The sequence below is a fragment of the Phoxinus phoxinus genome (genome assembly GCF_949152265.1).
Source record: "Phoxinus phoxinus genome assembly, chromosome: 14".
NCBI lineage: Eukaryota > Metazoa > Chordata > Actinopteri > Cypriniformes > Leuciscidae > Phoxinus > Phoxinus phoxinus.
This window is the reverse complement of record NC_136889.1, coordinates 18,521,390-18,546,011: the sequence shown is the minus strand read 5'-3', so window position 1 is coordinate 18,546,011 and position 24,622 is coordinate 18,521,390. Positions and strand designations below refer to the sequence as shown.

Genomic DNA, 24,622 nt, shown 5'->3' with positions numbered 1-24,622 from the left:
GGAAATGTCAACTTTTCAAAATGTCACTTTTTCCAAAACCCATAATTATTATGCTTAGAATCTATTCATATAATTGTAGAATTCATTTTACAATCATTTACAATACTATTATAACACACGAGTAATGTAAAAAAAAAAGAATAATGTACAATAATGCCATGAGTAGAGAATTGCTAAGAGAACTACAAATACCATGAACACTACAATCATACAACACCATTTCCGGGTTTTGGTTACCTAGAAACCAAGCAAACTGTTTTTCTGCAGCGTACACGCATGAAAAATACACAGAACATTCAAATGCTTTGAATAACGGACTTATAATGAAGTTACTTTAAATGAATACAGCACTGAAATCACCAACAGTCATCGGGACCAGAAAACTAAAATAATATCCAAAAAACGCTTCATAAACGCTGTGGCAGGCTAGCAAGCTAAGCTACAGCAAAGATGTTTATTTATCTCAGTAAGAAGGTAATTCTCTCTGATTGAACGCGGATATATGTTGCAGATTAGCTGTCGGCATTTTTCAGTTACTTTTCTTAAAAAGGCGTTTCTTTGCTGCTGATGATGACAGTTGTTTCTGCATATACGACCTGTGTTTATCAGGGCTGTTGGTTTTGCGTTCTGTTTATTGTGTCCTCAGATTGCGATTCCGAACAATACGGTTTTAAAGTGTGTGTCTTGGAACAAAGATCAGGGGTTCATCGCCTGTGGAGGAGAGGATGGGATGTTAAAAGTGCTCAAACTTGAGACTTACACAGGTGGGAACCTGGATTTTTATATAAAATGGGAACAGACATTCAGCACAGAATGCTTGAATGAAATCCATCATTCAACCAATAATCAATTATTAAATTACGTTTATTTTTCCCAGATGATGCCAAAATGAAAGGCTTGGCTGCTCCCAGCAACCTCTCTATGAATCAGACACTGGAGGGCCACAGTGGTAAGAAAGAGGAGTGTGAGTGTGTGTGTGTGTGTGTGTGTGTGTGTGTGTGTGTGTGTGTGTGTGTGTGTGTTGACTCTGAGCTTTGATTTGCTTATGCAGGTGCAGTGCAGGTTGTGACATGGAATGAACAGTATCAGAAACTGACCACCAGTGACCAGAACGGCCTCATCATTGTCTGGATGCTTTATAAAGGTGCACAGTCCTATAACGAAACATTAAGAAAGTATTATAATATTTCATTTATTTAAAACTTTAAAAATGTAAAAAAAAAAAAAAAAAAAAAAACTCACCCTCTTGTTGTTCAAAATCAAAATGATTTTGTTTTTTGGAACATAAAAGAAGATATTTTGAAATTTTTGTTTTGTTATTGTTGTTCATACAATGGAAGTCAGTGGTCACCAAAATGATTTGGTTACCAACATTCTTCAAAATGTCTTATTTGTTTCAAAGAAAAAATAAAGTTATACAGTTTTCAAACAACATGAGGGTGAGTAAATGATAACACATTGTTAAGTGAACTATTTCTTTCATTAATATGCATTAATATCTTTGTGTGTCAACCAGGTTCATGGTATGAAGAAATGATTAATAACAGGAATAAATCTGTGGTGAGGAGCATGAGCTGGAACGCTGATGGTCTGAAGATCTGCATTGTGTATGAGGACGGAGCTGTGATCGTGGGCTCGGTGGATGGTGAGCACAGATTTACTCTCACTAATGGACTTTTTATTATAAATATTTTCATGTAAATTATTTTATTATTTTTAGAAGGCAATAAAGCCATCAAGATGTACAGTAGATGTTTGTTGTTGTATCATATAGTTTTGAATTTTCATTCATGAACATTTTATTTGTGTGATTATAAGTGTGTGTGTTTGTCTGGTTATGTGTTTTTATAACTTTGTGATCTCACAGGGAACAGGATCTGGGGTAAAGAACTGAAGGGGACCCAGTTGGCACACGTGGCCTGGTCTCCAGACAGTAAGATCTTGCTGTTTGGGATGGCCAATGGAGAGATCCACATTTACGACAACCAGGGAAACTTCATTGTGAGCACTGAGCGCCTGGAAATACACAATATTTAAATACACGAAAAGGGATATTTCACCCCAAAATTTTAATTCTGTCATAATTTACTCACCCTCAAGTTGTTCCAAACCTGTATGAATTTCTCTCTTCTGCTGAACAGGATATTTTGAAGAATGTAAGTCACCAAACAGTTGAATGGGCCCCATTGACTTCCATAGTATTTTTTGGAAGTCAATGATTGTCATTGCCATTGTCAATGGAACATCAACTGTTGGGTTACCCATATTCTTCAAAATATTCTTTTGTGTTCAGCAGAAGAGAGAAATTCATTCAGGTTTGGAACAACTTTTCAAACTTGAAATATTTATCCCTGGATCATTCTAACCCCTGCCTAAACGGAATCATTGGTTATCTTGTTTTACGTTTCACACTGCTCACAATTTACCCAGGGTTAACAATTAATCTTGGGTAATCATAAGATACTGTTTTCTGATTGGACGAATGCAGCACTTGACCTGTTTACATAAAGTCTCTAGCATTGCGCATCCCAATTATACATTGCAGTCTGTAATATCACGTTTTTGGACTATAAAGGTAAGAATGAAACAACATTGATATTTCATCACAATTAATTTTTTCCCCCTCAAACACTGAAACTGTCCAAAGCATGTGAATATGAGGCACACAATTGGCATCTAGTGGTAACATTCTAACACGCATCGTTTTACACTGCACAAGTCTGCAAAACCTGTAGTTAAAAGCCGGGTTTAGATTGACTATAACCTGGGGTTAAGCGCAGTGTGAAAAGCATTTTAGTAAATCAATGCCTTCTCAGTCACAAATGTCCTTTTGTGTGTGTGTGTGTGTGTGTGTGTGTGTGTGTGTGTGTGTGTGTGTGTGTGTGTGTTCATGCCCAGATGAAGATGACCATGAGTAGTTTGGCGAATGTAACAGGTGCCCTCAGTATAGCAGGTATCCACTGGTACACGGGCAGAGAGGGGTATCTGGAGCCAGACTGCCCCTGCCTGGCTGTTTGCTTTACTAACGGGCACTGCCAAGTGTTGCGGCATGAGAGTGATGACAGTGAGTTTGTGTATTTTTCAGTGACTCTTTATCTCTCTTTGTGCATGGCATGCTGGGGTCATACATTCTAGTACATTTCTGAGTATGAATGCGAAGGAGAAAGAAAATTGTAATAATTGATTGTGTGTAGGTCCTGTGATCATTGAGACGGGTATGTGGCATGTGGCCAGTATCCAGTGGAATCACTGTGGCAGTGTTCTGGCTATAGCAGGATCACTCCGAAACAGCGGAGCAGAGAAAGACTTAAATGTTGTTCAGTTCTACGCACCATTTGGAGAGGTGAGTACAGATCTCACACATGTATTGTACAGAAAAACAGTATGAAAGTTCTACAAATATAATTCATCTAGTTATGCATACACTACTGTTCAAAAGTTTGCGGTCGGTAAGATTTTTGTAATGTTTTTGAAAGTCATTTATGAAGGTCTTGTGTCTATATTCCTGAGTTAAGCTGAATTTTCAGCGTCCGTTACTTAAGTTATCAGTGTCACATGATCCGAAATCATTCTAATACACTGATTTGGTGCTCCAGTAACATTTCTTATTATCATCAGTATTAAAACAGTGCTGCTTAATATTTTTGTAGAAACTGTTATAACTTTTTTCAGGATTATTTGATGACAAAGAAGTTCTAAAGAACATAATTTATTCTAAATAATATATATATATATCCCAAACTTTTTAATGGCAATGTTCCTGTTGATGCACTCATGTCTGATGTCACCATGTGTCTAGCACTTGCGGACTCTGAAGGTTCCGGGCAAGCAGATGACTGCTGTATCATGGGAAGGTGGAGGACTCCGAATTGGCCTGGCTGTAGATTCCTACATTTACTTTGCCAACATTCGGCCAGATTACAAAGTAATTTAGCTTTTAAATAATGTCTATAAGACACAGTCACAGTTAGTGTCTCTGTCTGAGCTAATATCTTGCTCTGTCTCTATAGTGGGGTTACTGCTGTAACACGGTGGTGTATGCATACACACGGCCTGATAGGCTGGAGTACAGTGTGGTGTTCTGGGACACTAAGAATAATGAGAAGTTTGTGAAATATGTCAAGAGTCTCATGTCCATCACCACCTGTGGAGATTATTGCATCTTGGCAACCAAAGCGGATGACACACATCCACAGGTACTAAAAATGTGATCTGTTTAACAAAAAATATATATTTTAATTTAGAATATTGTTTTAAATCAAATCATGTGTTAACTAGTCATATCTGTGATTTGTGTTGCATCGAATGCTCTGATGTTTTTATCATTTCACAAACAGGAGGACACTGAGGCTGAGGCTGGATCAGCTATGGTAAAGACACCTACTTCTTTACTATTTCATTACTAATTCCAGTTATTAATACTAATAATTTACTTCACTAATTCCAGTGTAGTAAAAATCTGTGAAAATGATACCATATGCACTCTGATCACGGACAATAGAAAGTTACAGTCAGGAGAGTGTTAACAGTACTACATGACTGTAGCTATTTTCAAAAGACACTGAGAAACATGATCAAACATATAGATGTGACTACCGGCATCATGATGTTTTGTAAAGAAAAGATTAAATTACTAAAAAGCAGCTTCATTTAGCAGGCCATAGGACAGAGTCTACAATAGAAAGACATAATATTTTAATGTAGAATTTCATTAAGTTAGACTTTGAGAAAGCTATTCTTAAAGGGGTCATGACATGAGAAACCAAATTTGTCTTGATCTTTTGGCATATAAGAGGTCTTTGTACCATTAAAACGTCCTGCAAGTTTCATAGCTTAAGACTTCCTCCCCATTATAAACGAATCATTTATTTAATCAAGCTCTAAATACAGCTCGTTCTGGATCCATGGTAAGAAGTGACGTCACGGTACAAAGTGACGTACCAGCGTTTGCATACGACCGCCTCCGGCACAAGACAACTACGCTTAAAGCGCAAGACAACTACGCTCATTTCGTATCGTTGTCCCGCCCGCGCGCCGTGGGCCTCAAGTGTTCAGTCGACGGACAGCGAGTGGGTCTGTGTACAGGGAAATTACGATGCCGCAGATGTGCTGTTCCTGGCTGTGGACAAACAACATATTTGAATACGCTGCGAAAGATCCAGTCGTCAGGGGAAAATGGATGCACTTTATTTTTTGCGGACGTCTCAGTCAAGGCAGTGTTAATTTAAGCGTTTGTTCTATACATTTGAAGGATGACTGTTTTGAGAACAAATCCCAAAATGATGCTGGCTTTGCCAGAAAACTGTTGCTCAAAGATAAGTCCGTGCCGACTATTCTGGGCTCCACAACGACGACGCAAACTGTAAGTAATGTATTTAAAACTTTAAACTACTTTTTAAATACGCTGAATCCGCAAATGTTCTGGCTGGGGGCGTTAATAATTGATGCATAGGCACTGACGTTAGCCAATCATAACAGTGGGCGTTAACACTGAACTCTTAAAGGGGAAACACCCCCAAAACAGACTGTTTGAATCAGATGATGAGAAACAGGGTGGGAAAAGGTCATAAATCACTACATTTAAAAAAAAATGTGTAAAAAAAACTATAGTAATACTATAATTGCACCTAAGGGAACATAATAATAAAATAAAAAAAACCCATGTCATGACCCCTTTAAGCATCAGATGCAACCGCTTTAACACAGGCTTTTAATGAGCTGTTCAATCAAAACACCTCAAAGGATCGGTCGAGGAGGAGAAAGGTATTATGAACATCTGCAAAAGAAGCCTCTCCTTGATGCTGTTTAGTGAAGTGTAGCCATACAGTAAAGATGTCTGTCTGTCCTCTGTCCACAGTATGTTCTGGTGTTGTGTAACTCCATCGGAACCCCACAGGACTCCAAATATATTGACGTCGGTGAGTTAAGCAATACGACACACTCACTGATTCTATTCATAAGAGATCATGCATAGTCATCCGGTCATTATCGCAAAATAAACTCCAGTTCAAGATCATCAGGACTCTGAGGAGAATAAATATATAAATGCATATTTTTAATGTTATTTTATTTTGTGAAATGTAAGGGGCCGTTTACACGACACAGTTTTCAACTAAAACGGAAGACTTTTTATGCGTTTTGGCCGTTCATTTACACGACAACAGTGTTTTGGTGGCCTGAAAACGCAGACTTTTGAAAACGTGTTTCAAAGTGCAAGTTTTAGAAAATGACACCCTTATAATCTCTGTGTAAACTATAAAAACGTGAATCTGTGAAAACGGTGACGTGCTTTGTCTATAGGCTTTTTTTCTTGTTTGCAAATGAAAGGATACAGATATCGACAGTAAGAAATGAGGAGGGGGGGGGGGGGGGGTGACATACGAACATCATCACAAGTGGTTATAAGAATTACACAAATCAACACTATATACAATTTTGGCATCATGAAAAATGAACAGTTCCTTACATCAGACTCAAGGATGATATATGTTTTCGAAGCCTTTGTGTTCAAAGGTTTTTACATTTTCTTAAAGAAAGTAAAAAGACTTTATGTCAGAGGAGAACATTCTAAAATTGGGATTATTTAAAGTGAATGTTTCTGGCTTTGTACAGATGAGATTTACCCAGAAGACAAACTAATCATACAGTATTATCAAGATTAACATCCATGAAAATCTGGGATCGTTTTGATAACGTTGTCATCTGTACAAAGAAAAAACGTTTCCGTTTTTAGCACATCGTTGTCGTGTAAACGTACCCCAAGAGAACACACTGTGGTATAAGAGATACAGCTACGGTTTCACTTTAGCAGCCATTGACTAATCAGAGAGATGAATAGATGTGCCTGAATGGCCTTATTAAGCTTAGGTTTTGGCTATATTTACCATATTTAATTCAGAACTGTTTCTTTGATGATAAGCAACCTGACGGCTTGAGGTTGTAATGAATAACACCAACATACACAGTGTGAAATCTGTGGTGGGAATCCCGGCTCCTTTCCCCTCACTCTCACTGGCATCCCGCTAAATTCCTCCCCTGGTTGGGAGAGCAGATCTGTGGGAGGGACAGACGTTCACCCTGGTCTCTCTGTGGACAGATTCCAGAGCCTGAACAGCAGCACACAACAGAATCTGTAGTTACTCATAAATTAAAAATAAATAAATATATATTTTAGGTTAAATCTGATTGATTTACCTTGTCCCTAAATCCCAGTCTTAATATAGAAGTTTGTGTGATTTTCAACAGCCTTCGAAATCACACACAATTTGACAGTCAGGTTTGATGTATAGATTAAATATGTGAAATGAATTGCATTCTAGATGGTCTTTCCCAAATGTTTTTGTTCACTTTTCCACTGTCACAGACCCTCTGTACGTCACCATGACGAAGACTCACGTGATCACTGCATCTAAGGAGGTGTTTTACGTTTGGCAGTATCGTGTGGCTAAGAAACTCACTGCTCTTGAGATCAACCAGGTCGCCAAAACAAGAAAGGAAGGCCGGGAGAGGTGAGGGTCAAAGGTCACCTGTAATAAGTAAAAAACCCACTACGGCCCTGTCCCAAATGGCACACTCCGGACTTGTGGACTTCCTCAAAGTCCACACTTTGGTGACGTCATGTAGTGCAGACCTATAGGGCCTTTGGCGCGAGTCCACGAGGGCGTATTGAGAGGTATTTTTGGGACAGACTCGATCGCCACGCCGGAAATAGGAAGACGGTCCGGTTGTTGTTTAAATATTATATTTCTACATTTACATATGATTCAGTAAAGCCCTGACATTCGGTTATATTTATTTAATGAATCATAATGCGATCGTAGCCTATTATTCAGTGCACTATTTATGTTTATATTAAATATAAATATATATTTATGTTTGAGACATCAACCACTGGTTGATGACCATATGTTTGTATAAACTGTAGGTAATAACTGGTAAAATGTACACATAGGTCATAAAAACCATAATGATATTTACACTTAAATATTTTCTTCTCATGTTAACGTGAGCGAAAGCTCATCCCATTCGTTGTCTGATTGGCCTTTCGCAAATTCGCAAGGATTTCTGGGTAGTCTTCGCGGAAGACCTCTTCAAGGGTACAAAGGGGGCGCTGCTGAGCACACTTCAGAGCGTTAAAATGATGAATGGGACGGTCTACGGACTCGTAGACTCAGCGAGCACGCGCAATTTAAAAGTTTGGGGTTGGTAAGATTTTTTTAAAGACGTTTTTGAAAGAAGTCTCTTATGCTCACCAAGGTTGCATTTATTTGATTAAAAAAAATAAGTACGTAATATTGTGAAATATTATTACAATTTAAGTAACTGCTTTCAATTTGAATATCTTTAAAAATGTAATTTATTGCAAAGCTGAATTTACCGCAGCCAGTCTTTAGTGTCACATGATCCTTCAGAAATCATTCTAATATGCTGATTTGGTGTTCAAGAAATATTTCTTATTATTGTCAATGCTGAAAACAGTTGTGCTGCTTAATATTTTTGTGGATAAATTATTTGATGAATAGAAAGTTTTAAAGATGCAGCTTGTATTTGAAATAGAAAACCTTTGTAACATTATAAATGCCCTTACTGTAACTTTTGATCAATTTAATGTGTCCTTGATTAATATAATTATTAATTTATTTTTACAATCTTACTGCAGTATAGGGAATATAGATATATATATCATATCATATATATCATATCACACAAAAACAATGTGCCAAATATTAATCATAAATATTGACAAATCTAGCATTCACAAGTGAGGATACAGGATAGTTTAAAACTGCTTGTCTGTTGTCACCAGCAGTCAGACAGAAAATCTATAGCACTGTCAAAATATCCCTATTTTATATAACACGAGTATTAAATACAGTAGCTATTTTATTTTCTGGTCAGTACAAAACGAGTTTAATTCTATTAACGATTTTATATTATTAACGCTTAGTCCCATCTCAGACTCAGCGGCTGAATAAAAGTAACAGATCTGTGTAATATGTAAGCTTTCATCAGATGAAGCGGTGTTCCTTAATGCATACAGTCTGTGGGCAGACCTGTCTGCCTGTCTGTCTATCGATGCGGTGTGAAGGTGTGCTCGATGACGACAGCCGTTTAGAAAAGTTCCGTTCAAGGCTGTGTGATGAAATCTTGTGACCCACACAGACCAGGCGTGGACTTGGTGTTCTGTTTCCCTTCCACATGATAGAAATATACTGAGGCAATACCTCTCTTGCTCCACTTTACCCACACACTGTCTCTTTTCACTCTGTCTTGCTGACTGTCTTCTCTAGGGTTTATCACATCGATGACAGTCCAAGCGGAACATCGGACGCGACACTGAACTTTGCCAAAGCCTTCACAGTGAGTACACTCATCACATACACTTACCTGTGGCTCTCTCAACCTCTCGTGAGAGGATTAGTGGGGAAAGTGTCATAAAACACTGCCCAGCTCAGTTGGTTTATGAATTATTTTTGTACTTTTGTTGTATTTTTCTTGATCAATGCCAGAAAATGTGTCTTTGCACTACACCTTTTTAATATCATCCTGGCCTACATTCAAGCAATGGCTCTGAGAAAGGGTCATGAGAGTGAGACATGTTTATGATTCATTTGTTTCAGGCCACCAGAGATCCGATCTGCTGCATCACAGCATCAGACAGGATGCTTCTAGTGGTACGTCTGATTTACACAAGAACACACGCTTTCTCAACCCAAAGCTTCTGTGTGTTTGACGTGTGGTTGTGATGCCCGCAGGGTCGTGAGTCTGGTATCTTACAGAGATACAGTCTACCCAATATCAGCCTCCTGCAGAAATATTCTCTCACGTCCAGACCATATCAGCTGTCCCTGAATTGTAACTCCAGGTCTGATTTCTCCCTCTCTTTTTATTTTTTCCTCTCTCTCCCTATCCAATTGTAACTGTAGACCATATCTGCACTTTCATTGTTAGACTAATCACTCCTTTTTCCTGCTTGTATAGTGAGATTTTGCCTGTATTTTATGTTTCCAGCCGACTGGCTATAATCGACATTACGGGTGTGTTGACGTTTTTGGATGTAGAGACACGGGCTTTGTCAGGGGACGCAGAAGGTGGGTCCACAGCCGGAGACCCATCTAAATTCGAGCGCAAGGATGTCTGGGATATGAAATGGGCTAATGATAACCCAGATCTGTTCTCCATGATGGAGAAAACCAGAATGTATGTCTTCAGAAACCTGGACCCTGAGGTGAGACATAGAGAAATTAGTTGCATAAGCATACCAATGCATATACAGTATTGTGGCTTCAGGATTTTCAGATTCAAAGATTGCCCCCATTTTGTCCCCATCACATTGGGTTTACCTGAACCACACGCACGCACGCAAACACACACACACCAGCCTCAGTAAATCACACTGCACATGGCCTGTAGATCAGACCACCCACTGCAGTTTTAACTGAGCTTTTTTCTTCCCGCACAGAAAAATAGCAGGAACTGTGTTTTACTGGTTCATTCCACACATTATACACAATATTCAGTTGCACTAATATTAAAAGTGTATTCTCATAGATAATCAGCCTAACCTGATGAAAAAATTGGATTTCTTCAGTTGGTTTAATTTACAGCAGTGTTCGTGTGAGTATTCTCTCCCGACAAGCTCATATTTGTGTTGTGTTTTGAACACAGGAACCAATTCAAACATCTGGCTTCATCTGCCACTTTGAGGATCTGGAGATCAAATCTGTTCTTTTGGATGAGATTATGAGGGTTGGTTGGAATATGTCTGATTCATTTCAAAGTTGATTATGAATGTATTTCAACCTGTGAATGTCAGTGAATTTTAAAATTGAGATTTCCAAGACTGAACACTATATACAGTATATATATATATATACTAACACACACACACACACACACACACACATATATATATATATATATATATATATATATACATATACATTAGCTGTTATAGTCTCTATATAATGAATTGTGAAAAAAAAAAAATCATCTTAATTTGTCATTTAAGTTGTGTTAACCCTAAATATAATTTTATCCTTTAGGATCCAGAGGTCCCAAATAAAGATTATTTAATAAACTTCGAGATCCGCTCACTGAGGGACAGCAGGGCGCTGATTGAGAAAGTTGGAATTGAAGATGCTTCTCAGTTTATCGAGGACAATCCCCATCCGCGCCTCTGGTGAGAGACAGACACGCATTCCACACAACAAATGGTGCGGTGTGGTTATTTATTCAAGCAAACCTGCGCACACAAAGAGGAATACGGTAATAAAAGCATAGTGAGGCGGTACGGAAGCGTGTCCTAAAACATGCTGTGTGAGTTTGTTTATTTGTATGTGTGTGTTTGTTATACATTTGAAAGATTTGTGTGTGTGTGCAACATGGCTGTGTATGTGTGTGTCTTGGAAGTGGAAAGTATGAGGTGCACTTAAATAGTCTGAATGTAGTGTGAGGTACAGTTTTATGATCTGAATGATGATCCTGGCACTGGCAGGACAAGATAAAAACAATAAGGCAGCACAGTTCTGGAGAGCTATTTCCTAGTATACCTGCCTAACCATTGAGAAGGATATCTGGAAAAAGTGGAATAACATAAGCTGCAATATAAAAAGGCACATTTGTGTGCAGTTATTTATGGTTATGTTCATTAAAGCAAATAAAAATAAATTCATCTAAGACAGAGAGATGTTTACTGTAGCCATAAAGTTTTGGAGCGGCTCTATTGATTTAGGAGCCCAGTGGAGTTTTAGTGGCTCTGTCAGTTCTCACAGCACAAGGAGGAATTTCAGATTGGACTCTTGCTACAGAAGCAGGTAGGCAAACCCTAGTGTCATGTTAGCTTAAGTTTGATGTTCTTTACCAGTGCTTCAAAGCACTGCACCTTCATCTAACATACATTATTGACAGGACACACCCTGGAATGAATAATTCACTGAAAACACAATGCGAGTCTCTATTCTCTCTGACATCTCTGATGTGATCAGACTGGTTTTCTATACATTAGTGCTGTTTTGGACTGATCGTTGCAATAAATTCACTTAATGGATCATTGGAGTGAAAACCTTCCCAGAGTTTAGCTGCTTAAAATGATCTGATCGCAAACAGAGTCATAATTGAATCTATGGTAATGTGTCAAGAGCACATCCAGGTCACATTTAACCCCATACTCTAGATTTTTTTTTAGCATGCTTTATTATATTTTGCAACGTCTCATTAGTTACATTCAGAATTTAATAATTGGTTACACTTTATTTCGATAGTCCACTTTACAACTATAAGTAACTTTGCAACTACATGCCAACTAACTCTCATTAGAGTATTAGTAGACTGTTAATAACTGGTAGTTGCAAAGTTACTTATATTTAGTAGAATATCTAAAGTGGACTATCAAAATAAAGTGTTACCCAATAGTTGATGTATCATTTTATTCAATTATTTGTATATCAGTATTTGCACTGCCTTTGATTTATACAGATTTAAATAAAAATGACAATCCCCATTTGAGAATATAATTTTCTTTCTTTGATTTTAGGTTGAAATGTTGGCAGTACATTAGTAAGTGAGGAAAGTTGCTGTTTATACTGTCAGACAGGAACTGGAGAAGAAATCCTGTAGGAATATGGTGTAAAGAAAGCAAAAGTCATGTGTCAGCTCTCTCTTTCAGTCTGTGTGTTTGCTTGGATGTAAGTGTTAGAGCTCAGAGGCTCTTTTGTTTGATTGTGCTCATCCTTAACATGCCAATGTGTCAGAGGTCAAAGGTTTCCTCAGCTTTCAATGAGCACATGAAAAGATCCCAGAGAACTCGCTTCGTCCTTTTTGTCCTTTTTCTGTCAGTCTAAAGTGGAAACAGATCTAGCTATACGCAACTGAAAGTGTCTTTATGAGTGTCATTTTGGGAATGTCCACATTTTGATGCTGTTTAAGCTGGCAAGGTGTGAGGAAAATCTTTGTTGAGATCAAATACTGTATAAATACATTAATGATACTTAAAAATGGAAATATGGGATTTGAGATATTCAGTGTGAAATGTCAGACCTTCTGTAATTGACAGTTGAAAACTCAGTCAGTTGTCTCTATATGTGCACTTGCAGGCGTTTGTTGGCAGAAGCGGCGCTGCAGAAGCTGGATTTGAAGATGGCTGAACAGGCGTTTGTGCGCTGTAGGGACTACCAGGGCATTGAATTTGTCAAGAGACTGAGCAACCTTCAGAGTGAAGCCATGAAACAGGCCGAGGTAGCTGCTTACTTCAGCAGGTTCGAGGAGGCAGAGAGGATGTACCTGGACATGGACCGAAGGTATACACAGATAATAAAGGTTTTCATGCTGTGTGAAATCTCTGTGAACATCCACGCTACACTAAAAAGAATAGTGGTTTTGAATTAATTTCATTAAATTGAGAAACTTTACACAATTTAGAATATTTCCGTAATAATTCCGTTAAATTAAATAGTTATCGGAATATTCAGTTGCTATTGTAACTAATAACTAAAACTATTAAAAACTATATCATATATATAGATATGATATAGTTTTTAATAGTTTTAGTTATTAGTTACAATAGCAACTGAATATTCCGATAACTATTTAATTTAACGGAATTATTACGGAAATATTCTAAATTGTGTAAAGTTTCTCAATTTAATGAAATTAATTCAAAACCACTATTCTTTTTATACATGCATCAGGGTGGCCGCAGGTCCTTAAGTCTTAAAATGTCTTAAAGTTTTCCTAATAAAGGGCCTAAAAAAAGTACATCTGTAAACACCCTGTATATACTGTATATGCACCACCATACAACATATACAGTGTGCACTACCTGTGCTTTGCTGATAAAGTCTACTTGAACACTTTATATTTCTTTATATTATTTACAATTTATATTTCTACATTACACTTTACATAATTTTTTATTACATTTTGGCTTTTTACCAAACAATTGGTGCTATTTATATTTTTTCCTGGCATACAAGAAATTACCATATCTTAATTTAATGGAGTACTAAATTATATAAACTACATAGATGGATGATTTTTAGATAAAAATAAACAAACAAACACTCACATCAGTTTCCAAATGTGTGTCTGTTGGCTTTGTTTATGCGGTTATGGCCAACATTTTAATTAACTAAATTGAAAAAGCAACAAAAATCCATTAATTTTGAATGTTCATCATTCTTATTTCTCCCTCTGTTCTCTTTAGGGATTTGGCGATCAGTTTGCGTATGAAGCTCGGTGATTGGTTCAGGGTTCTGCAGTTGCTGAAGACAGGATCAGGTGACTCTGATGATGCTCTTCTGGAGCAGGCCTACAATGCTATTGGAGACTACTTTGCAGACAGACAGAAATGGTAGGTTGCTTAAAAGTAGGTGTTTTCATATGTATATGTATGTGTTTGTCCAGGCAAAGCCACGCAGCTGAATGTCTGTCATACAATATTTGTTTCAGTGTCATACACTCATTTCTGTCATGACAACTCTCGGAGTGTTTGGTATGGTGATGGTTATGCTATTATTAATGTATTTGGTCTTGGCGGAATAGATCTGCGTTGCTGCTGCTGCTGCAGAGCAAGTACAGAGACTTGCTACTGCCAATACATTCACAGACATATAACATACATAAATGAACCCCCCAACAAAGCAGGAGACACAAGAAATAGACAATACAAGCGATATGCATGCTTCTTAGTGTAAAGCTGCTGCATCGGGAGACGTGCATATATCCGCTCATATGGATGAACATAGACAGGACGGGATTAATGAGAACTCAGACAGGCAGGTAACAGAATTAAAACAGAACACAAACGTGACATCACGCCCCCTTCTGGAAAAGCGCATCCTTATGCCGTACAAGGTCCAACTGAGGAGGTAGGGCAGGGGCTATGGAGGAGGACGAGGAACTAGTGAAGGGCTAGCCAAAGGTGGATATGGCAGGAGGAGCCAGGGAGGAACCAGGAAGAGGAGGAGCCAGGCAGGGACCTGGACCACAGCCGTGACGGAAGCCCATACTGCCGTTGAGGGAGGGAAGAGCCATGGTGAAGAAGCTCTCAACGACATCATGGGGACGAGCGATGGAGGTGGAGCCAATGGTGGTGGAGCCCTGGGCGCAGATGGAGAGCTAATGGGACTGGACGATACTGCTGGTCCTGGCGACCGTGATGGATCCACAGCGACGACCGTCCACGAAGGGCTGAAGGGAACCAGCGAAGGCGGGGCTGACGGACTGGCTGAATGAGGATGAGGAGGCAGGAAAGGGAGGCTGGGTGGGATCAGTGTCCTCCTCTCAGTCTCTTGCGCATACATCGTGGCAGGCGTGATCTCTCCATCTGTGGTGGCTTATCGTCCGTGAATGGTGTGGGGGGCAGCAGGTGGAACTGCGACATCTACCTGGAATACACACACTCCACACACCCGGAAAATGGCATCTCTCCAGCTCACTTTCTTTATATCCGGTAGGTCTTGTGGGCTGTGAAAGTTCGCCCCGGCCCAATATATAGATTTTAGAGTCTCATCGTCAAAAGCCGTTCGCTGGGCGAGCTGGCAGAAACGCAAAGAATAATCCAAAAAAAGAAAATCCTTCCCAGACGAGAGCAGGGAAAGGGGCAGCAATCTCCATAGTCCTTTTTTGTGGTCCATTCTTCTGTCACGTGTGACTGTGGTAGAGAGCGCACGACTAAGGAGAATCTCAAACAAACTGACTGAATTAAATCCACGCAGGAGAAGCACAGGAAAACACAACCACTATACAACGACGATAACGGACAAAGGAATGACCAGCTGAACAGAATGACAAATCAATGAGTAACAAAAGAGATTAATGAGAACAAAATGAAAACAGAACACAAGCGTGACACATTAAAGTGTTTCCAAATTTTTGACTGGTTGTGTACTCACTGTTAAATTGTTAAAAAAGCTACACTGTGTGAGATTTTCGTCACGGTGCCACTGAGTGTAAAAGCACGAAGCTTGAATTTCCAGGCATGTCCCTCTTTGGCTAATGTATGTTCAAGATGGAGGCGCAACATGACTGCCGCCATTCGAGCGACTTGCTCATATGTATTCTGAATGGCAGATTCTATGCTTACAAGAATATTTGATTAGTTGGTGGAAGTAATTACACATGAATGAGCACATATAATTTTGAAAGAACAAAGTGTTTTTTGTTGCTAAGAATCAACTTAAAAAATTACACAGTGTAGCTTTAATTGGATAGTTGACACAGAAACTTGAATTATGTGTGTTCCACAGGTTGAATGCAGTGCAGTATTACCTGCAGGGTCGGAATCAGGAGCGTCTGGCTGAATGTTATTATATGCTGGAGGACTATGATGGTCTGGAGAAACTTGCAAACTCCCTACCTGAAAACCATAAACTGCTACCAGTGGGTGCTCTCTCTTTTTTCTCTCTCTCTGTCCCATTCTCTTATGCTTTGTCAGCAGACCAATCAGCAGTGTTTGGTTCAGATTATCTTGAATGGCTTGATCTGTGCTTTATTGTACGTGTGTGTGTGTGTGTGTGTTTGTAGGACATTGGTCAGATGTTTGTTACCGTGGGAATGTGTGAGCAGGCTGTCAGTGCATTTCTGAAATGTAACCAGCCCAAAGCAGCTGTGGATGCCTGTGTGCATCTAAACCAGGTGAGAGTTCATTCACAAACCTACACCGAGCTTTAGCTTGTTGTATGGTTTTGATATCTTATGAAGGTAAATGTTTAGCATGTATTAATATTATATTAATTGTATTGATATTACAGTATATTAGGGCTGTCTATTAAATAAAGTTAATGCGTTTGTATCCTTTTAACAAAAATAAAGACAGAACAAAAATGTCTCATTTACATAGAAAACACTTATATATTTCACACAACTAAACTCAAAATAATTAAATAATATTAAACAGTATTGTAACTTAATGAACACTTCGTGGATTTATTCATGCACATTTATAGAAAAAAGAGGGTTTTGTAGATGGTCTTCTCATTCACATTTGTACAATTATAAAATTACATTAAAGAAGGTATTTTTTCTATCATGTACTGATCTGATAAAACACACACACACACACACACACACACACACACACACACACACACACACACACACACACACACACACACACACACACACACACACACACACACACACACACACACACACACACACACACACACACACACACACACACACACACACACACACACACAGCTTTTACAGCTTTATTTAATATGCATTTCCCAAAAGACATCTTTTTCATCCGCTCTTCACTGAATGCATTCTGACTCACTGCCTTTTCTTGAGCATCGAGAGTCGAGATAATGACACATTAGTTTAAATGAGAGGTTCAGAGAGTTCACAGTGCTCATCATCAGTTGTACTGAAAGATCCAGTTGCAGCTGTAACATCCTCATACTCATCTGCTGATGAAACCTGTCTGTGATGAATGTTTAGATGCTTGATAAAAACAAATGAGCAACGTTTTAATCGGGTGCTTTTTTTTCAGTGGAACAAAGCTGTGGAACTTGCCAAAAACCACAGTATGAAGGAAATTGGGCCTCTTCTGTCCAAATACGCCTCACATCTGCTTGAGAAAAACAAAACACTAGAGGCTGTAGAGCTTTACAGAAAAGCCCATCACTTCCTGGATGCTGCCAAACTCATGTTTACGGTATGTCTATATTAGCTCATGTAAGAAACAAATGTCATTGGGGATCCTCAGGTTATGAAACCAGTGATGACAGTCATTTTTAAAGTGGCCAGATTATGCCCTTTTACAAAGGTTTTTGTTTTGTTTTAAGATATCTACTTGAATAGGTTTTCATGCTTGAATGTAAAAAAACAAAACAATTCAGATATTTTACATTGTAGCAGCACCTCTCTTCCCAGTCTGTCAGTAACACTATCTTTAGTTCCTTGCTCTATTAAGCCATTCCTTTCTAAAAGTGCAATGCGCTCTGATTGGTTGGCCCGATTGGCCAACCACTTCAAGCGCGATTCGGAAATGTCATGCCCCTTACCATAACCGCAAATTTCAACACACTACTAAAGCAACTCAACCAGGTATCGACCCCCTTTTTTGCATATGCCTTAGACTGAAATTATTTAAATGCAGAATATTGTGACGTGTTTATTCCCGAACGAAAACTCAAGACTACAATCGAAGAATTTCAGGGAGTTCACAAACAGGGCTTGCTTATATAGCAAATAACTAACTCCCGTTGAAGTGGACTTTGTGCTTTGTAAATTTGCAGACCTTTTTCATGCTGAAACAGACATATTATACACTAAAGAAAACATATGTAAAAAAAACAACAACAACACATAAAAGGTCCTCTTTAAAGGAAATGGCCAGTTTTCACAAACAGGGCTTAGATTAAGCCAGTATTAGACCGTGGTTCAATTTGGACATTTAAGAAGCTTTTATAAATGTGCCTTAGAAAAAAAACATTATTGGTGTGCATCTTGAGACAAAACAATGGCACAGAGATATTTTAAGACATGTCAAAGCAAGTTGCTTTCAGTTAAAACAACTCAAACATGCATTTTAGTCTGGGACTAGCTTCAGCCTTTTCTCTGAAACCGGGGGAAAGTGTTCAATGTTAGTTTGACAGAATGATGAAATAATGAAAAAAAAAAAAAAAAAGTGTTTTTGTTTCTGTTAAATCTATTTTGTTATGCCCAACCCAATCGTGAGATTTGATTTTCTGTTAGTGGCATAGAAATAACATGCTTAACATTTAGTGTCAGAATATTTTTGTTGAAAAAAATGTGTAAAATGTTTTTAATTAACAATCTTTGTTTCACCTTAGATCGCTGAAGATGAGGCAAAAAAGAGAACGCGACCATTGCGAGTGAAGAAACTGTATGTGCTCGCCGCCTTGCTGGTGGAGAACTTCCATACCCAGATCAAAAGCTCACAGCAAAGCAAAACCAAGGGCAAGAAATCAGAGGTACTTTAACTGTTCAATCATCATAGAGTATACTAAAAAAACTCCTGTTGCCAAATGCTCCGCTTTCTGGATGCATTAGCTTTAATACAGGGATAACCAACTACAGTTTTATTATCATTTGTGATTTTTCTATTTTCTAATCCACAAAAAGCTGTGGTAGTTAAGTTACTCTCAGTGCCGTGGTCTGCAGCTGGCGCCTGACTCAGAGTCCGACAGCATCAGATGGGCAGGAAATCAGTTGTGATAAAGGGCTCATTTAAAGCCTAGTGGTGGGTAATTTGTGTGTGTGATTTATTTCAGGCCACCAGTGCATTAGCAGGGCTGTTAGAGGAAGATGAGACGTCTTCAGACAGCCGTATCCTGGATGACGCCTGGCGTGGGGCAGAGGCCTATCATTTCTTCCTGCTTGCACAGAGACAGCTGTACGAGGGCAAGGTGGACGCAGCCACGAGGACAGGTGACACATTAAAACCCAATGAGTTGTGATAGCTTATCCACACTTAATGTTTACATTATTTAGTGACTTTGGGGCGCAATCTGTTGAGGTTTGTCAACTGGTAACCTAATGTTAACCGTCTTTAAAACACTGGGGCTGTGTCCGAAATCGCCCCCGAATAGACCCCTTTTGCGCCGACGTCACAATTACGTCACGGCGCTAGCTGGTTGCAAAACAGAGTGAAAACTGGAGGCGGCCAATACAAACCAGCACAGATTCGACTACATAATAAGGAGCTTAAATTACTATTATTATAATTAAATGTCTTCTTGTTGTGTTGTTGGGTTCTAGAATCGACGGAGTACAGGCTACAATTTTACATTTTATCGCATAATGTTTTCTAAATTATTGGGATTATTTGTGAATCATCTATGATTGTTGTTTTGATTGATTGTGTCTAGACTTTTTGAAGAACCTGGGAAGAAAGGGTAATCAAATACACAGTTAAAAAATGAATATGCTGTATCTGGAATTTTTATTTCTAGAAAATATTCACATAATTAAAATTGCACCGTAATGTCACTCTTTACATTGTCGTCTTCTGGCCTTCGCTGGCTAGGCAGACATTCGGATCGAACCACACAAGTCTTGTACGTGACCATTCAGAACATAGTAATATGCATCTAAAGGTTTATATGCCCTCAGTTTCTCTTTACGCTCAGTTTCTCTATCGGGTGGGTGTAGAAGTCAGGCTTCTCAACCGGAGGTAGCGTTACGTTAATCCTGTCAGATCGTCCATCCATTGACTGAGCGTGTACGGGTCAGCCAATCTTGTTCCGTCCCTTAAAATTAACTTTTGGAATTAACAATTGCGGTCCTGGACAGTGAGTGACCTTGCACATTAAGATAAAATCGGATTTTCTCCAGTCATTGTTAAAAAACAAGCTAACAAAACTGCCAAACTAACGTTAGTGAAGCGCCCAGAAGGATCTTTCTGCAACCAACTAAGCTCCGCCCACAAAAAACCTCACCATGTTTACTAACTGAAAAGGGGTCTATATCATTAAATAGGACACTATTTGTGGGGACAGCCATTTTTAGTGGTGTCCGAAACCATAGGGGACATTATCAAGTGCACTCATTCAATCCCATAATGCACCACAATAACGAGTGTACAACTGAGGTACACTCATCAGATAGAGAATACCCATAATCCAATGTGAGGGTCGTGCCGAATTAATTCCCGCATCTCGCCAGAAGATGGAGCTCGCAGGATACATTCATTTTTAATTGATTATTAAATACGGAGTTCAAGATAAATCTTTTCATTACTGGAGCTGCCGGTTTGCTACGTTTCAAATGATTAATTAACAAAAAGCACAAACTATGCAAAAGAGGCAAACCCTTCCAGCGCACTCAGTGTCCGAATTCACTCACTCGTTTTCATTCACTCCTTCAAGTGATCTATATCAGTGGAGTAATGTAGGGAATAGTGAATGAGGGTATAGTGGGTGATTTTGAACACAGCTTAAGGCTCTGTCATGGAAATGATCATGTATAAACCTTAATTAAACAAAAGGAATTTAACCTGTATGATATTACGCTGTCGACGGGCTACAGCAGCAGAAGACACACTGGGTAACACTCCTGTCAGCTAAGAACAGGAGAAACTGAGGCCACAATTCACACAGGCTCAGCTAAAATTAAACAATAGAAGATTGGAAAAACGTTGCCTGGTTTCAAGTCTCAATTTCTACTGCAACATTCAGATGGTGGGGTCAGAATTTGGCATAAACAAGATGAAAGCATTGATCCATCCTGCCTTGTATCAACGTTTCAGGCTGCTGGTGGTGTAATGGTGTGAGGGATATTTTATTGGCACACTTTGAGCCCTGAGTACCATTTGAGCATTGTTTAAATGCCACTGTGTACCGAAGTATTAAGTGTCCAGCCCTTTATGACCACAGTGAATCTTCTGATGGCTACTTCCAGCAGGATAACGTCCCGTCACAAAGCTCAAATCATCTCAAACTGGTTTCTTGAACATGACAAATACATGTTCAAAAGTGGGTCCAACCCAGTACTAGCAAGGCGTGAAGTGGCCGCCGGTGAGTGTGTATTTGTAATATGTAAATCACTCACTCATTTTGCAATCCAATTAGAATATAACACAAACAAATAGCTGTGAAACATAGTCTTTGGTCTTATATATGTGAACAAATTCATTATCACCTCCTACGCTTTCTCTCTGTTTGTATCAGACCGCAGTAATGATGTCCATATGAATATTCTGAGGATTGTAAATCTGTGTGTGTGAATGCATGCATGGTATGTCTGGCCTCGTCTGCGCACATAAAGTGTTAAATCGCTCACCTGAACAGAGAAAACAAACCCAAAGTGAAGTCTTTACAGCGTTTAGTCCACACACATACACTCTTACGAAAGACGTTTGCTTACACGAAAGTCTAGACAAAATGTGTAAACCACAGATTACATCATATCCAGGACCACCTGGAAAAGGTGCTTGTATGTGTTGTGGGTTAATGTTTTTGTCTTAAAAAAAATTATTTAAGTTAGGGATGCACTGCTATTAAAATTCTGATAGTAATTAGTGTTAAACTAATAATTATTGTAATGTTATGAAAGATAACCAATAAATTACCAATTTTAAAATTATATACAATTTTGCCTAAATAAATTAAATAAAACCCTTAAAACTATTTGTGAATTGTGAAAGTGAATTTAGGCATCACAGCATTATAATGTACAGTTATAAAAAATGTACCGTATATTAATTTTGAGATGTAATATAAATCGTATTTGAAAGTGTTATTAAATGATTCTCCTTTTAGTGAGCCTTAGATGGCGGCGGCAGCAGCAACATCCCTTATTAAAATATTTTGTTGCTCAAGTGTACAGCAATTCAATAATTACTTTATTCTTCATTTCTAGCTCTCCATCTCCGTGATTATGAGGATATTATCCCTGCTGTGGAGATTTACTCTCTGCTAGCCATCTGCTCATCTGCTAATTGTGCGTTTGGAACGTGTTCACGTGCCTTTATTAAGCTGGAATCTCTGGAAACACTGACTCCAGATCAGAGGCAGCTTTATGAAGACCTGGCCCTGGAGATCTTCACCAAGCACAGCCCCAGAGACACCCGGCAAAGCCAGCAAGACAGCCTCACTGACGGGTAAGCCAGGAACACAATGGCCAGATGTGCTGTATAACCTCACTGAGCGCACAACCGCTGGAAACTCAGGCCCCGTTTAACCGATAATTGAGGCGGATCCTTTATGGCTCGTTGACGGAGCTGTGAGGTCGCAGTGACGCAAGTGTAAAATAGTGTGAGATGAGTGGCGTAAGGGTCAGCGTGTATGACTTAGGCTCGTATCACTGCAGAGTGCCGGATAACTGGAAGTTTCCAGACCTTTCAGCTTATTACATCAGCACAGTTATCCCTAAGAACTGTAGTAAAACAGTGGGAAGATCAAACTGTTCAAAAAGTTTGGAATCAGTGAGATTTTTATTTTTTTTAAATGTTTTTGAAAAAAGTCGCTTATGCTCATCATGGCTGCATTTATTTGATTAAAAATACAGTAAAAACATTTATATTTTGAAATATTATTGCAATTTAAAAAAACTTTACTATTGTAATATATTTTAAATGATGCAAAGTTGAATTTTCAGCATCATTACTCCAGTCTTCAATGTCACATGATCCTTCAGAAATCATTCTAATATGCTGATTTGATGCTCAAGTAACATTTCTTCTTATGATCAATGTTATAATTTTTTTTTGTGGAAACAGAGATTCTTTGATAAATAGAAAGAACCTAAACCTTGTTTTTTTTTTTTTTTTTTTGCACAAATGCAAGTCTTTACTGTCACTTTTGGTGATTTAATGCATCCTTGCTTTCAAAAACAAAAAATCTACTGACCCCAAACTTTACTTTAGTAGTCTTTTTTTTCCACTCACTGAAGCTGTCCGTTAGTAGTCTTTCTTTGGAAAGCCCCGAAGTGACAAATACACATCATACATTTACAGGGTAAAATTATTCCATGAATTGACTGATTTCAAAGCATTAGATTTGTTTATGCTAGCAAAGTTCTCCTGTTTCGACCTATATTGGCCTAATGTGATGAGAATACAAGTTATAAAAGCCCATTCACTCCAAGGACGACAACTATAATGATAACGATAAAGATAAAGATATAGTTCCAAAATGATTCTAAATAAGAATAGCAGAGTCCATACCACAACTATAAAGATAACAGCACAGAAAAACAATATGGTTGGAATCACTTTCAGAACTATTTTTTTCCAGCTGATGAACGATAAAAGCACCGACAGCCAGAATCCATTCTGCTTTAAAGAGCTCAAGCATTTAAAACGGCATAAAACAAAACTGCAGTGCGTGCTTAATAAACAGAACAATATCGTCCGCTGGTGTGGATGCTAATGCCATTATAGTTTGTAGTTATCTTTATAGTTATCATTCTTGGTGTGAAAGGGCCTTTAATCAGCACAAAACGTAAATGTGAAGCAGAAAATTAACTGTTCCAATTATGTTAATACAACAATGTTAAATTGCTTAAACAGGTTAGCATGTGTGATGATGCATTCTGACTTGATGAATACACCTCTATCTTTCTTTTTGTCTTTTATTCTATTGCTTCCTGTTTTTTCCTCAGGCCGGAGGGCAAGTTGCCCACCTGTATAGTGACAGGAAGAATAATATCTGAGTACCAGTTCTGGCTGTGCAGTGTGTGCAAGCACTGTGCTTTGGAGCAGGAGGTCACACAACACAACTTCTGTCCTCTCTGTCACTCCCCAGTGGGATAAATTGTTCCTGTCGCCTTCCCAAGCTCAACTATTGCTCCATCAAATGTCAGTCTTTTTGATGCACTGTAGGATACAAACTCTGCCAGAGGGTTAGAAAGCTTACAATATGTAATTTGGATGTTCATACAGAGTAACATTTATATTTGTACATTGAATCTCTTTTATATGTCTTTTTCATATATTTATGTATGTAATTACATTATTTTCACTTTAAATAATATTATACACAATTCTAAAAGCTACGAATGAATCATCTGGCTAATATGATACTGTATGTATATGTGAGGTTTTTTTTTAGTAAAGAAATGAAAAACAATAATGTTATTATTTTTAGCATTAACAGGCAAATTGTTCTAATGTTTAATTAATCTAAAATAAATGTAAAAAGACATCTTA

The 24,622-nt window shown here is 38.4% G+C and overlaps 1 protein-coding gene across 1 annotated transcript; it reads left to right on the top strand.

Annotated features, from left to right (window-relative positions):
• The first annotated feature begins 215 nt into the window (after positions 1-215).
• wdr35 (WD repeat domain 35) lies at positions 216-24,622 on the top strand. The gene is made up of 28 exons (XM_079636253.1): positions 216-474; positions 647-764; positions 878-949; positions 1,052-1,144; positions 1,517-1,645; positions 1,868-2,001; positions 2,899-3,064; positions 3,195-3,343; positions 3,800-3,925; positions 4,011-4,196; positions 4,338-4,370; positions 5,858-5,918; positions 7,364-7,508; positions 9,291-9,360; positions 9,621-9,674; positions 9,756-9,865; positions 10,012-10,228; positions 10,669-10,749; positions 11,046-11,182; positions 13,095-13,298; positions 14,204-14,350; positions 16,248-16,380; positions 16,525-16,635; positions 17,498-17,662; positions 18,804-18,944; positions 19,245-19,401; positions 22,333-22,573; positions 24,076-24,622. The coding sequence occupies exons 1-28, from the start codon at positions 451-453 to the stop codon at positions 24,224-24,226; spliced, it is 3,555 nt and encodes a 1,184-aa protein (XP_079492379.1). The 5' UTR covers positions 216-450; the 3' UTR covers positions 24,227-24,622.

What these genes read in the sequence shown, in the direction of transcription:
- wdr35 (XM_079636253.1), top strand. Translation starts at nt 451, where the DNA reads ATGTTTATTTATCTCAGTAAGAAG. An exon ending in GACACTGGAGGGCCACAGTG is followed by an intron (nt 950 to 1,051) that starts GTAAGAAAGAGG and finishes TTGCTTATGCAG; the next exon opens with GTGCAGTGCAGGTTGTGACA. An exon ending in AATCCCCATCCGCGCCTCTG is followed by an intron (nt 11,183 to 13,094) that starts GTGAGAGACAGA and finishes GTGCACTTGCAG; the next exon opens with GCGTTTGTTGGCAGAAGCGG.